This window comes from Melopsittacus undulatus, chromosome 4 (assembly GCF_012275295.1).
Source record: "Melopsittacus undulatus isolate bMelUnd1 chromosome 4, bMelUnd1.mat.Z, whole genome shotgun sequence".
NCBI classification, from domain to species: domain Eukaryota; kingdom Metazoa; phylum Chordata; class Aves; order Psittaciformes; family Psittaculidae; genus Melopsittacus; species Melopsittacus undulatus.
The window spans coordinates 8,152,854-8,166,118 of record NC_047530.1 but is presented as its reverse complement, the minus strand read 5'-3'; the positions used below and the strand labels follow the sequence as shown (position 1 = coordinate 8,166,118).

Here is a 13,265-nt window from a genome sequence, read left to right as displayed (position 1 = left end):
GCCTGTATCTCAGAATAACACAGAGCATTTTAAATGCACTAAAATTTTTCTTCAGTGTAGCTAATGAGCATCACTTGTCAGATCAAAAAGACAGCTTTCCTGGAAGGAGAAACAATCATGATAAAACTCAGTTTTGCTTTCTCATATATCTACATGGCTTGTCAAAGAGAAACATTGCCAGGTTAGAGTCCAAGTCTAAGAAGCATTAAGTCAGCATTGTCGAAGCACAGCAACTGACACTGAAGGCAAGAACAGACTGGTATCTGGTACTGGCTCTGTCAGTCCTGGATTGCCAGCAGAAAGACCCAAGTTCAGGTGCACAACAGGCCAGCACACATGTGCTGGTGCTGCAGAGAACAGCTTCCAGTGGAGGGGGGGCAAGCCGTACATTTGCAATAGTCAGGGCACTTGTGGGCATGCTTACAATAACCAGAATACACAGCCTCCTGGCACTTCTTAGCTATCCTAACACGATTCTCTTTCACCTTTCACCTCCTGCCTTTCTGACACTGAGTGAAACACAAGATCATCTACAGTGCCACATGTTACAGGAAGAGGAACAGGACTGACACACTGTTGTTCACCCTAGTGATGGGCTATGTCCTTTGGACTGTATGTACTTCTTTTAAGTTAAACTCTGTGATTTGTGTCAAGGTTGCCAGGAGACAGAGGGCCTGTTTTGCGGTTCTGAGAAAGGGTGGAGCTCTGCTGAGGCGGCTGGTATCTCATTTTCATCCCAGACTTTGCTATTCAGTCCCCATTCCCCCCCTCTTTGCTCTTATGCAAGCTCAGGACTTGGCTCAAGAGCAGCTTGTGTTGCTGCACCAAAGCGCTAGTTGCTAGGAGGTGTAACTGCTGAGGAGATACAGAGCAGGTAGAGAAGAGAGCAGGTTGCTACCTGCAGGTACACAGGCTTGCAGGCACTCCTGCTCGGTGTCATCCCCCTCCTTTCTCAGGAAATGGCCAAACCCCCAGGGTTGCAGAGCTTCAAGCTGAGAAAAGCCCTACACATTCCAAAACAGCCAAGGCAGCATGAGCTTTACAACCACTCCTCTTCCCTGTTTCAGTAGCAGGCAATAGCTTTCCAAACCTGTCAAAGCATCCCACTTGCAGAGCTCTACCAGAGTGTTTAGCTCTGTTATTAAATAAAGGAGATGTGCTTACTCTCTCACTTCAGTTTCTTTGCACATAAACTGCAAGTGACTCTTGCCACAGGACTGCCTCCTTTTTTCCCCTGGTTTTTAAATAGTGACTTCCCCTTAGTTCACACGCTGCAAAATGAGATCAAAGCACAAAGTAACAAATTAACCATCTACATGGGATTATTTCCAGTTTGCCTCTTCTCAATTTAAAGCTCAAATTAGAACAACTGGCACAGTGAAAGACTGAGGACGGTCAGCATTTCTCCTAATGAGGCAGGTTAAAGTCAAATACGACCAATCTAATCATTAAACCAGCAACTGTTGTATCTATTCTGACAGGCACGATAACACTCTCCTGGTGAGGGAAGTGGAATGGAAGCAGTAACAAGTATGTACTATATAGTTCTTAACATGGTTCGTCAGGCAACCTAAAGAGCAGCAAGCACACAGGACTCCTCCAAGCAGCCCTACCTTTCCCTGCTCACAGCCTCAGGAATCCAACACAGGGAAGTGCTTTTCTTTGTCACAAGAATTTTCACCACAGCCTCACAAAGATAAAAGCATTCCCATATCCCTGGTCTCACTTTCTTCACCACTAACATTTCTGGCAACAGCAAGAATCCACACTCTAACATAATCATACTTGAGGGCTCAGCCAGTACTTCTAGGCCCCCAGCAAACATTGCACAGGCACTGCATAGTGCCTGGACCTGCCACACCAGTTGTGCGAGGCAGTCTAGAGCTGAAGTGAACTAACCAGACGTGCCCTACCACACCACCAAACTTCATTTAGGGCTCACTCACACCACTGCAGCATCATACACAGGATGAAAACCCCTCTCCAGGATTTCCATCACTGAAAGTGAGAGCACATTCATGCTGCCTGCACACACACTGCAGGCAAGGAGACTTCTTTGGTCCTGCAATTCGTTCTTACACTAAAAATATCCCCAGCTTCACTGTCAGTTAAGCACAAAAGCTGCTTACAGTTAAGACCATTGTGTGCCATGCTGTGGTTCTGCGGGGTCAGAGTTCAAAGGTGCATAGTAATCCAAGAAATAGCACGTAAAAACTCTGCAAAATGCGTGACTGAAGAGATGCTTTTGCAAGCTCTATCCCATTTCCTTCTACAAAACCATTCTGAGAGCATTTCTTTTCAGTGATGTCCCTTCTGTTCTCTTCCCTTTGACAAGATCTGGCTTGCTCAGAGCTGGGTACAGGTACAAAGGAGGACACAGAGGCAGTGAAGTCAGCAGCATCTGGTGTTCTTTACTTTAATCATATCTTCAGCTTTCTGTGCATACACCTACCGCATCACCTGAGCTCATGTCCCACACGTGAAACCTGCAGAGGCTCTTAGGGAGCAGCACAACGTGTCCTTGTGGCCTGTACCACCTTGAGGGCTGGCTAGTATGTGATGCTGGGAGAAGAGCATCTGCACAAGCAAGGCTGAGGACTGCTGTACAAGACAGAACATTTTAAGGTTTGGGTTTTTGTTTCCCCCTGCCCAAGTCACCTGTTTAATACCCAGCTTCTATTATCTACAGCTCTGTAAGGAACAAACTAGAAAACTGTTAGGTTTTATTTTTAGATAAAGGTGCAAGCTGGGAGAATCACAGTAATTTTCTCTTCCACTCAGTCCTAAGGCACACTAAAAATAGAGGGGAAAAAGTCTCAGTTCTCCATGTCCTACAATACATTGCCTCTTCCCCATTGCTGCCTTTTATCAGAAAAGTCTTTCTGTCCTTCAGACAGACTCTATCAGCCTAAATACAGAACAACAGACTTTTGGTGAGACCCCATCTGGAGTACTGCGTCCAGCTCTGAAGTCCTCAGCACCAGAAAGACATGGACGTGTTGGAGAGGGTCCAGAGGATGGCCATAAAAATGATCACAGGGATGGAGCACCTCTCCTATGAGGAAAGGCTGAGAAAGTTGGGGTTGTTCAGCCTGGAGAAGAGAATGCTCCAAGGAGACCTTATTGCAACCTTTCAATATCCAAAGGGGACTTGTAAGAAAGATGGAGACGTTTTAGTAGGCCTTCTTGTGACAGGACAAGGTTTAATGGTCTTAAACTCTGAGAGGGTAAATTTAAACTAGATATAAGGAAGACATCTTATTTATGATGAGGGTGGTGAGACACTGGCACAGGTTGCCCAGAGAAGTTGTATACAGATGCCACATCCCTGGAAAGATTCAAGGTCAGGCTGGACAGGGCTTGAAGATGTCCGTGCTCACTGAAGGAGGGGATTGGACTATTTTGATTCTCCTGCCCCCAACCCTGCAATTTTGAAGGTGAGGAGCAGAAGGAGGAATACAGTTCACCAGCCATCTCTGAACTGCTCAGCTCAAAGCAGGACTGCCCATATCCCAGGGAAATGCTTTCAGGCAATTTGTCCTTGGGAAAGGCACGTGCTCCCACTCACACACTCCCTCTCTCCACAAAATTCCCAGTGAACAAATCTGTGAAGCCTTTTCCAAAATGCTTCATTGCAATTGAACCATTCCCATTAAAAATTCTCATTTCAGTCTAAATGTCCAAAACCATATGGCAATCTGAACACAACAAGGCTCCTGTTGTGGCTTTTAGGGATTTGCTTTGGGGTTGTTTTGGTGGTTGGTTTATTAAACAGCAGCAAACTCTGCTACAAAGTGTCACCAGACTTCAATTCATCCCTGAGCCCAGAGAGTGGGTACAGCCTGTCAGCAGGGAGGGGGGGTCCTCCCACTGGATGTGCTGCAAGAGGAAAGCACAGATTGCTGCTCCTCACTTAGAGGGTTTATAATGACATTGGGATACAGCAGCACACCCATATGCTGAGCAGGGATGCAGAGTCCAACCTTTCCCAAGTGCCTGACAGAAAGGAGGCAGCACAGAAGCATGAGTGAACAAAGGCTTAGGATGGGGTGCATAAAGGAAGCATTTGGGGGAAAAGGGCTCATACCATGTGGCTTCTGTGGAAAACGAGATAAACAGACATGTTGGTACCTGCTAGCTTGAGGGAGGATGTCGTATCAGACTTACTGCTGCTGTCAGATCCTCAAATAGTAACTGTGGGACAAAGCATCACATTTCATCTCTATTTGTCCCAATGCTGTCGCAGCTGGTTACAGAACAGCAACCCACCCCCTTGTAACTTGAAGGCTGGATTGGTTTATGGCATCCTGGAGAAGTAACCAGAGCTCCATGTACTGCAAAAACAACAGCTTGTCCCAAAGGGAGCTGGCAGCACCAAGTACCAGCACTGCCCTAACTAGTTTTTCAATACCAACTGTGACACAAGGCACAAAGTCACACAGAGACTGAAGCCAAGCATCCCACAAGATTCCCACTGTCCACAAGAGCTTCAACCTACCCCACCTCTGGCAAAGATGCCATTAACCATTAACCAGCAGCTGAGCTCTCAAGAGTCAAGGGCTCACGCTCCCAGTACCTTCCCTCCAGCAGCCTGACAGCATCCTGCAATTTCAGTGCATGCAGCACAGACAGCAGCACTGCTGGGATAGACCTGACAAAATCTCCCTGTGGCTCAGTAATAAGCTTTTCTGCCCAGCTATTCTGAGGTTTTGTCCTACTTTTCTCCCTTTTCTGCTGGGTTTGCTGCAGGTTTGCAGATTCGCGGCCACCTCATTATTTAAGAACTTACCTATTGTTATGTCCTCAGTTTGTTGCAGGTAAAGATCTTACATTAATTAGACAAGGCATCAAAAGCCCCCACACACACAAACACAAACTGATGGAAACTGCCTGAAAGTCAATTCGACCAGCTTGACTCCATCTGCTAAGGACTCAAACCAGGGGAGTTTTCCCACAGCTCTAGGTGATCACTGGTACCACTTTGTTTGCTTCTTCATCTCCTCTGCCAAACCAAGTGAGATTACAGCTGAACTGGATCAATACACAAGGTCTTAGCAAACAACTCTACTTTCTAGATGCAGTTCTATTACACAGACATGGATTCAATATGAAAGAGTCTCCAGCACTCATAAAAAGGGAGACCAAGCTAAAACCAATGTAGGAATTCTTGCCTAGATGTACATGGAAACAGCTCAGATGAATAAGACTACACCTATTCCATTATGCAGGGTCTTTTCTGTCTGAAGTGATTGAGGGAGATTCAGAACTGAACCCAGCTGCTACCATAATGAGAAGAGGGCAATTGCTCCAGAACTGCATGGCTGTTACCTGTGAATCAACCAGGCCAACAGCATGAGTGCAAGAGAACAGCCATAGTCCCCTTAAATCCACCTCTGCGAATTAAAATATCAAAGTTATGATTCTTTGGCCTGAGAACAGAGCACTGTTGCCAAGGGGATCTCTATTCTCTTGTTCCAAGTATAAAGAGTTTGTTCACTTGCCAGAAACTAAGACTGCATTAGTCTTCCTCAGCCCACCCTCCCTGTCTAATCAGCATTAATAAAAGAAAGGAATGAGAGGAAGTATTTTACACTTCAGGTCTCCATGCCTTAGTGCAGATATGCTCCTTTCCCCCCCACTGCAAATTTCAGACAGGGATATTTAAGAGTGAAAAGAAGTATCCCTGCTTCTTTCTGAAAAATCTGCTATTGCTGAGGAAGGGGAAGGAAGGGTTTGGCTACTTTTCATCACCTCTTTGGTCACTGAACCACAGATGAGAGCTTCTCTTCATTTTAGAATAGGTTTCTACAGTCTTTACAATGCCACAAGATGCTCCTTTAGAAAAGGACATAAAAAGAAGGCCCAGAAATTCTTCTTCAGAGGTTTGGGTAAGGTAAACTTGAAGGACCCAACACCAGCAAACTGAATTTATCTACTAGCAACCCAGCAGTTCAAGCATTTCTATGTCCCTGTAACCCATTCAAGCTGCATTTGGGATACAGCCCAACAGCACTAGGATTTATGCTAGGGGAAAACTATTGAAGAACCATACCTCCACAGAGCAGTAGAACTTTGCACAAACTGCATATGTACCCAAAAAGTGCACGGGCACTATGAAGAAGTAGATTCCTTCTGTGTATCTACAGCTTTCTGAAGGCAACTACCATTGTGGTGTCCAACCAAAGTGATCAATCAGCAAAGAGAATCATACAATCGTAGAATCACAGATTGGTTTGGGTTGGAAGGGACCTTAAAGTTCATCCAGTTCCAACCCCTGCCATGGGAAGGGACACCTTCCACTAGAGCAGGTTGCTCGAAGTCCCATGCAACCTTGCCTTGAACACTGCCAGGGATGGAGCATCCAAGAAAAAGAAAATACAATCTGAAATAAGGCAGGAATACTTGTCATGTTACAAATTAGGATTTCACTGCCCACATAGCCACCAATTCTGACCTGCCCACAGTGGTCATAAAGTCTTGAATGACTGAAGTTCAGAACTGCATTTTGCCTCATTCACTTAATCTGCTAGATGTGCCTCTCACAATTCATTCCTGTACCCCACTGACTAAAACCTTCCACTTTAAAGAGGAAAGAAAGAGCAAGGCAGCATCATGTCTGGTAAAGGTACACAATGTTCATCCTAAATATTATCATTCCATTGTGGGTTATATGCAGCTTAAGGTAAAAGGAAATTGTTCTAGGATGATAATCTATTATGTTATGCAGTAATCTATATGTAACGATGGAAAATTATGATTCAAACTTTCCAAGAGACTCCACATGCGGATGGGCTGGAAACCACTTAGCCTTACAGCCTATCTACTGGAACTGGAAAGAGGTATATGGGAGCAAACCAATAACCACTCCTGGAAAAGATAAATCCCCACTCTTTCAGCTCCCAGAGGTATTTACCACTCAATTATGTGAGACAGCTCCACACGTGCTGAGCAGACTCCTGGCTGGATTAAAACCAAGTCACTCATTTCCTGCTGTGCTCATCCCCTTCTTCCCTTCGCTGTGACACAGACCATGGTCACTGCCCTGACAGTGCAGGTTCTCACACTCACCTCCCTGGATCAGTAGACAGGGAGCCAAGAGGGGGATGAATCAAAAGGGTTGACAGAGTTAAGGGGCTTTCACTCAGTACTGCAAATCAGCCAAGGATGAGGGATGGAACAAGAGGGAGACATGGTGAAACAAGAGGAGACTGCAGCTCGATTCTGCTGCAGCGCAGGTTGGCACATGAGAAGCTGCTGCACTGACATTAAGCAAGCACAGCATAGTAAGAAATAAATAAGATTTGAGCTGGGCAGCTGTGCAGTTTGCTGATTTTGGACACATCACACCACTATTGCCTTCTGAATATTAGTTGCCCTATCTCAAAACATACCTCAAGGTCATAAAACTGAAGCAAGAACAAGTCTAGCTCTTCAACAAGATCTTGCAGCAAAAAGCAGCAGGAGAAAAGAATTAATATCTTCATCTTACCTTGGATTGTATAGCACCTCTTTTTGTTATCTCTCCTATCTACAAACAAGGGTGATTCATTCTGAAATGGTACAGAACATGGGGGCATCCAAATCATTTCTTCAGCAAATGTACTTCACATACACAAAGCTGGCTATGTCTGTACTGACTACAGTAACCCCTAAAAACCCAAAGAAACTCATTTCACTATGTCTCAGACAGGATTCACTATATTAAATAACTAAATACATTCACTATATATAAATTCACTATAGTAATACCTTCAGGTGGAATTGCGGCATGTACAGAGCTATTCTAGAGAGCTGAAGGAAGGGAATACTATGCATGTCAAAACCAATCAACTCATCACACATGCTATGTATGAAATACCAATTTCCCCAGCAAGAAAAAGTAATGTGGAAACCCCCTGAATTCTATCAGAGTTCTATTCTATCTGAATTCTATTAGGAATTGATAAGAAAAGCTAGAGAGAAGCTTAAGCTGGCCAGAACCTATGAGAACAGTGTTTAAGCGACATTGCACACTGAACTTCAGCACACTGAAGCACTACGTTTCTGCTCCTATGGAAGAAAAAGCACAGGCTGCTCCTTCAAGCAGGCAAATATCTCATATGCAGACAGGGTTCCCAACCAGCTCTCATAACTAATTGAGAGCCAAGGAAAGAAGAATATAGAGAAGCAAAATAAACTGGTCAGTCCTAGCAAACTACAGGGCTTAAAAAACAACTGCACACAAAACCCCCAAACCAAAACCAGATAAGCTGACTCAAACCATCTGAGCAGCTGGTATAGAATTTAAATGGACAAACATTTCACCATGTCCCTTATTTTTTTCCCTGTTTTAATGCTAGTCATCCTCAGTGGATTTTCTGAGCTTTGTTTCTCTCCTTGTTTCTAGGGAACAGAATCTCAACCAGCTACTGCAAAAGAAAAGGAATAAACCAAAATGAGAGAAGAGTGGGGAAAAAGCAAAGGGAGGAGAAACTGAAAGGAGAGCAGAGCATTGGTCCTGCCACACAAAGTAAAATATTAAGTACATTTCTGTCCCACTCACTCCTCCCACAAGGTTTTGATACTCCCTGCATAACCCTAAACAGAGATTAAATTAAGCAACTTTGGGTTTATTTCACTTGCCAGCACAAGGACAGGCAAGTGCAGGCAGCAGATAAGACTTTCGAGATGTAATTTTCTCTCCTGTATCGTCTTATCTCCCAGGACAACAACCTTATATAAAAGTAATGACCCAGAGTATCTGCAGCACTCAAGTACCTTTAGCCTTTATGGCAGAAATGAAGAAAAGATCTCCTGTAACACAAGCATCCCACCAAAACACTACCAGGGTCAGCAAAGCTGCTGTCACACATGGCTGGACAGAAAGCCTCAATTAGGGTCAAAGAAAAGAAAGAATAAAAGGTTCATAAGCCAGTGACAAGGAAATAATTATGTAACATTTGGGTCTTCGGCACGACTGTGCAGTTGGAATGCACTGCATTGGGAACTGCTTCCCTCAGGAGATTCAGAAACTCGAGGAAAGAGAAAATTCAGGAACAGCATTGCTAGGGTTTGGGTGATTTTTTAATGATTTTAGGCAAAACAGAGACCAGAGTAAAGATTCTGCTCAAAGAACACCAGAGCTTCCCATGCACAAGTTTTCACTCTCATAGTTACTCGTATGCCTGGTGTGGATGAAGTCAGGAAGCCTGGGGCAACTGTTTTGATCTTAACCAAATGAATCTTGGTATGTTGAAAGTGCTCTTAGGAAAATACAGAGTTATTACGTAAATTCAGCTTTTGGGGGTAGGACAGACTGGAGGAGCAAAGCATCTGCATGTCAGGATTGTGAAACCTCAAAACATGAGCAGAGTATCTTCAATACGTGAGGAAATCACTGGAATACCTGGAGCACAGCTGAAGTTGGTCCAAGCTGCATGGACAGGTCATGAACCACATGTGCATGAGCCATAACCACTCTGCTACATCAGCCTCATGTAAGAAGCTTCAGTGACCAGTACTTTCAAACAAATAGAAACAAAACCAAACAACATATAAGGCAATGTGCCAGAATTGCCAGGATTCTTGCAAATCAAGAGAAATTTAAAGGGAATGAGAATGTGAAAAGAATCCACCAAAATCAAACTGAACTTGCATTGACTTAGTGAGGTCTGCACCTGTGCCCCTCTCATGTTTTGACTTCTTAACTAGTGCTAGCTTTGTTCCAGATTGTCTTGACTGCAGCGAATCACAGCAGCATCAAAAACAGGCCAGATGTGGCACAAAAGCAGCAAGTCACATAAGCCATTAAGCTGCTACAGCACACATCTGGTATACTCCATAGGTTTCCTGCCCAGGTCAGGAGATGCTACCACCACCAAGTAAGAACAAGAATTCCTCGGTAAAGCCCTAAGGAACCATGTAACCTTTTAATTACCCAAAAGAATTCTCAGGTGTTCTCATGCTTAATTAAATCAATGTTAGGCATGCACAAGTTCATTATAGGACATCACTATTAACAAAACTAATATAGCTTTAGCCATGCCAAGAGCCCAAAACATCTGTTTAATGCACTTGTTTTCTTCTCTCTCCTTGAACTCTTTAAGCATCAACATATTCAGTGCCACAAAAGATGCAGAGGAAGAAGCAACACACATTGGAATGGATTTGCCTGGCTCCAAGGAGTTGAAGCATAAAGGATGCTGCCAAGTGCAAATGTGAATCTCAAATTGTCTGCAGTTAACAGACTGCCCACTGACAGAAAAGAAGCACTGAGCAGAAATCAAAACACACGAAATCCCATTTGAACACAAAGGAAAAGTGGAAGAAAACAAACACCCCACCTTTTTATTGTTTGGTTGGTTTTGGTTTGTTTGGGGTTTTGGTTTGGTTTTGTTACTGCGAGAGTAGTCAAGACACTGGAGTATGTTGCCCAGAGAGACTATGAGGTCTCCATCTTTGGAGATATTCAGAAGCTGGTCCTTGGCAACCTACTCTATGTGACCCTGCTTGAGCATGGGGATTGGTCTAGATGATCTCAAGAGGTGCCCCCCAAACACAATGATTCTGTGAACCAGGATATCACCAGGATGGACAAAAAGTTCTAGCCAGTTCTACTGACCCAATCTCTCCTTTTGGACGCAAACACAGAACCCCCAAGTATTGCTAACCTCTCTCTTGTATGCTTGCAAACACCTACAATTGTTGTGGAAGTTCCTTTCTTCTAATTCCAGCTTTCACATCTTAAGAGTATGTCAATGCAGCACCACTTGGAGATACCGCCCTTCCTCTTCTCCTTTAGCTTGCTGACCACCAGAATAAACAAGCTCAGAGGAAGAGCCAAGCTTATATGAACTTCTGCAACCAAGACAGTTGGAGTATCCCCACATGGTGCTACAGTAGGTAGTGAAGGCTTTTCCTGAAGAGTCACTCTTCTGTCTTCCCAATCTATTCCCACTACAGTATTGTATCTTTTCATTTAAGCCATAAATATACCTGAGCTCAACAGCCATGCTTCCACTGGCAGGGTAGAACGTTTTTCCTTCCTAGCTTTTTCAAAATGCCATCCCATTATGAGACCTCTACAGGGCTACAGTCTTTCAGAGAAGTCCCATCCCACAGATCATCAACTCTGATCTGCTCGGCTCCTCCACGGACACGTACCCTCCAAGTGAGATCTACCTTCAGCAAGATCAGAATCTGGGCCCGGATGTCTATGATTTTGTTAAACATGCAACTCACAAAGCCACCTCTCCAATCCTCAGCTATCTCCCTCTAGGTAGCTCTTTTGCTGTCCATCAAGTTCTCCTGGATAGCTCTATTTGGACTTAGACTGCAGCTGATAGATGTGCTGCAATCCAGAGAACACACGTACAAGGTGCTGTCAACCTGAAATCTTTCTCCGCATTTGGATGAGGAACATGGCAAGTCATAAACTGCAGGACATAAACAAGAAGGCTTTTATCATTTCATTGGAAGTATCACCTGTTCCATTAGGTACTCACTGGCTTGAGAATCACATTGAGTTATGTTTAAGTTCACCACAATGCATTTAACTCCCAGCTTAGAGCAAGAGGAAGGAGAGTGGTTCCATTAGAAGGAATCCCATTAAAACTTGACAGGTAAAATACAATCCCTCTCAATTTCCAATTCATTAATGGTCTCATCATTCTCTGGTGTTAAAAGACTAAAGAACAGTAAGTAGCCCTCCCATAGAAGACCATAGTGGAAACACCCTGAATTATCATGTTGATTCATCAGTCCTGGTTTATCTTAGCTTTGAAGAACATGGTTAGTGACTCACCCTGCTGGATAAGCAACGAGGCCGGTTTTGGGGTCACAGGCTAGTCCTCTGCCACCTGACACAGTTATCCCCAACACCTTCTCCAAAGTCACCTAGTGCATATGAAAAAGAAAACAAGAAGTATTATGAAACATGAGTGCAGTTCAAATGGACCCATACACAGATGCTGATGATCTAGTTCACACTGGCACTGGGAAGAGTTGCAGCTCCTAGAAATTCACTGACAAGCATGCAGGTACAGAAGCAACAGTTTTCAACACAGGCACAGGAAAATATCACTGGAGTACAGAAGAGGAGTCACCAATCCACTGACTACTTTGTCTGTGTCAGGGAATTGCAAAGACAGGATTTCAAGGAGCAGAACGTACTGGTGAAAAGCTGAGATGCACATTCGCTGCCCACTGACTCCCATCCTCCCAGGAAGAGCACCAAGCCACTTATTCTCCAGAGCCCCTTCCCAAAAATCATTTCCATTCTCTTTATCTCCTCCATCCAGTGGGAGGTGCCTCAGCCTTGTCCCAGACAGAACTGAATAGTGCTTGAATTGGAAACGACATCCAGTGGACCAGGGCATCCCTCCCCACAAATCTCGAGACAGAACAGTTTACATGACTGGGTTCACAAGCCTGCATACCAGTGACCCATGCAAGAGCTGTAATCCAAAATGGTTGCTTTCCCCCTGAGCAAAGATCTCAACTATTTTTAGGAAGAGAAACATAACTGGGAAGAGCTACTTGGAAGATACAATGACTCATAGCCAAGCCTCTGTGCAAGAAGCTGGGAAAAGCAAAAGGGGAAGGAAGGGCAACAGATAGACACAGCACAATAGTTTGGGGAGCATTCCCTGGCAGAGAAAGCATCAGAATTTAGCAACTAACCCAAAGTAAAAGGTTGCAGTGGGATTACACAAAATCTAATTTGTGGCATGAAAGGACTCAACCTCTGAGCACAAACCAGTTCCCAGCCCTGGAGTTGTTTTGAGCAACATGAAATTGTTCTCTTTCCTTTACATTTGTGCAGCTTGATTTTATTTATTATATATTTGATGCATACATTCCTCGTCAGCATTGCTGCCCCTGCTAAACTCAAGGATTTTACTGGGTCACAGTCTTGTGTTTTTAATTATTATCATCTAAGTCACATTTGGTTAAGGCCTTAAGGGCACGGACGCAGCAGAAGAAGTTACTATTGTAATAATTACTACTATCTTTAATAGCTGCCCTGAAGACTAACATCTTGTATTTATACCAATGTGGCGCACAAAAGGCAGGGGCAGGGCAGGTTTCCCACGCCACCCTGACCACACAGCTCACCAGAGCTCAGGAATTCAGCTGTAGGATGAAGAAATAAGGCCTCATTGAGCTCATGGCCCAGGTTACTAGAGAGGGTGACAGAAGTAATCCCATACATAGAACTACCTTGCTTCAACAGGCAAAGCAGGGCTGAGGTGCCACCACTTGAAGTGAGCCATCCATGCTTCAGT

General features: G+C 44.3%; 1 protein-coding gene across 3 annotated transcripts in view; it reads right to left on the bottom strand.

The window, feature by feature from the left end:
* The window catches only part of MAPKBP1 (mitogen-activated protein kinase binding protein 1), a 99,160-nt gene that overhangs the window by 58,350 nt on the left and 27,545 nt on the right, over positions 1-13,265 (bottom strand). For all 3 annotated transcript variants that reach the window (XM_031044543.2, XM_013127716.3, XM_005143922.2), the window contains exon 2: positions 11,783-11,874. In XM_031044543.2, coding sequence (XP_030900403.1) covers positions 11,783-11,874 — 92 coding nt within the window. The remainder of the gene's footprint in view (positions 1-11,782; positions 11,875-13,265) is intronic.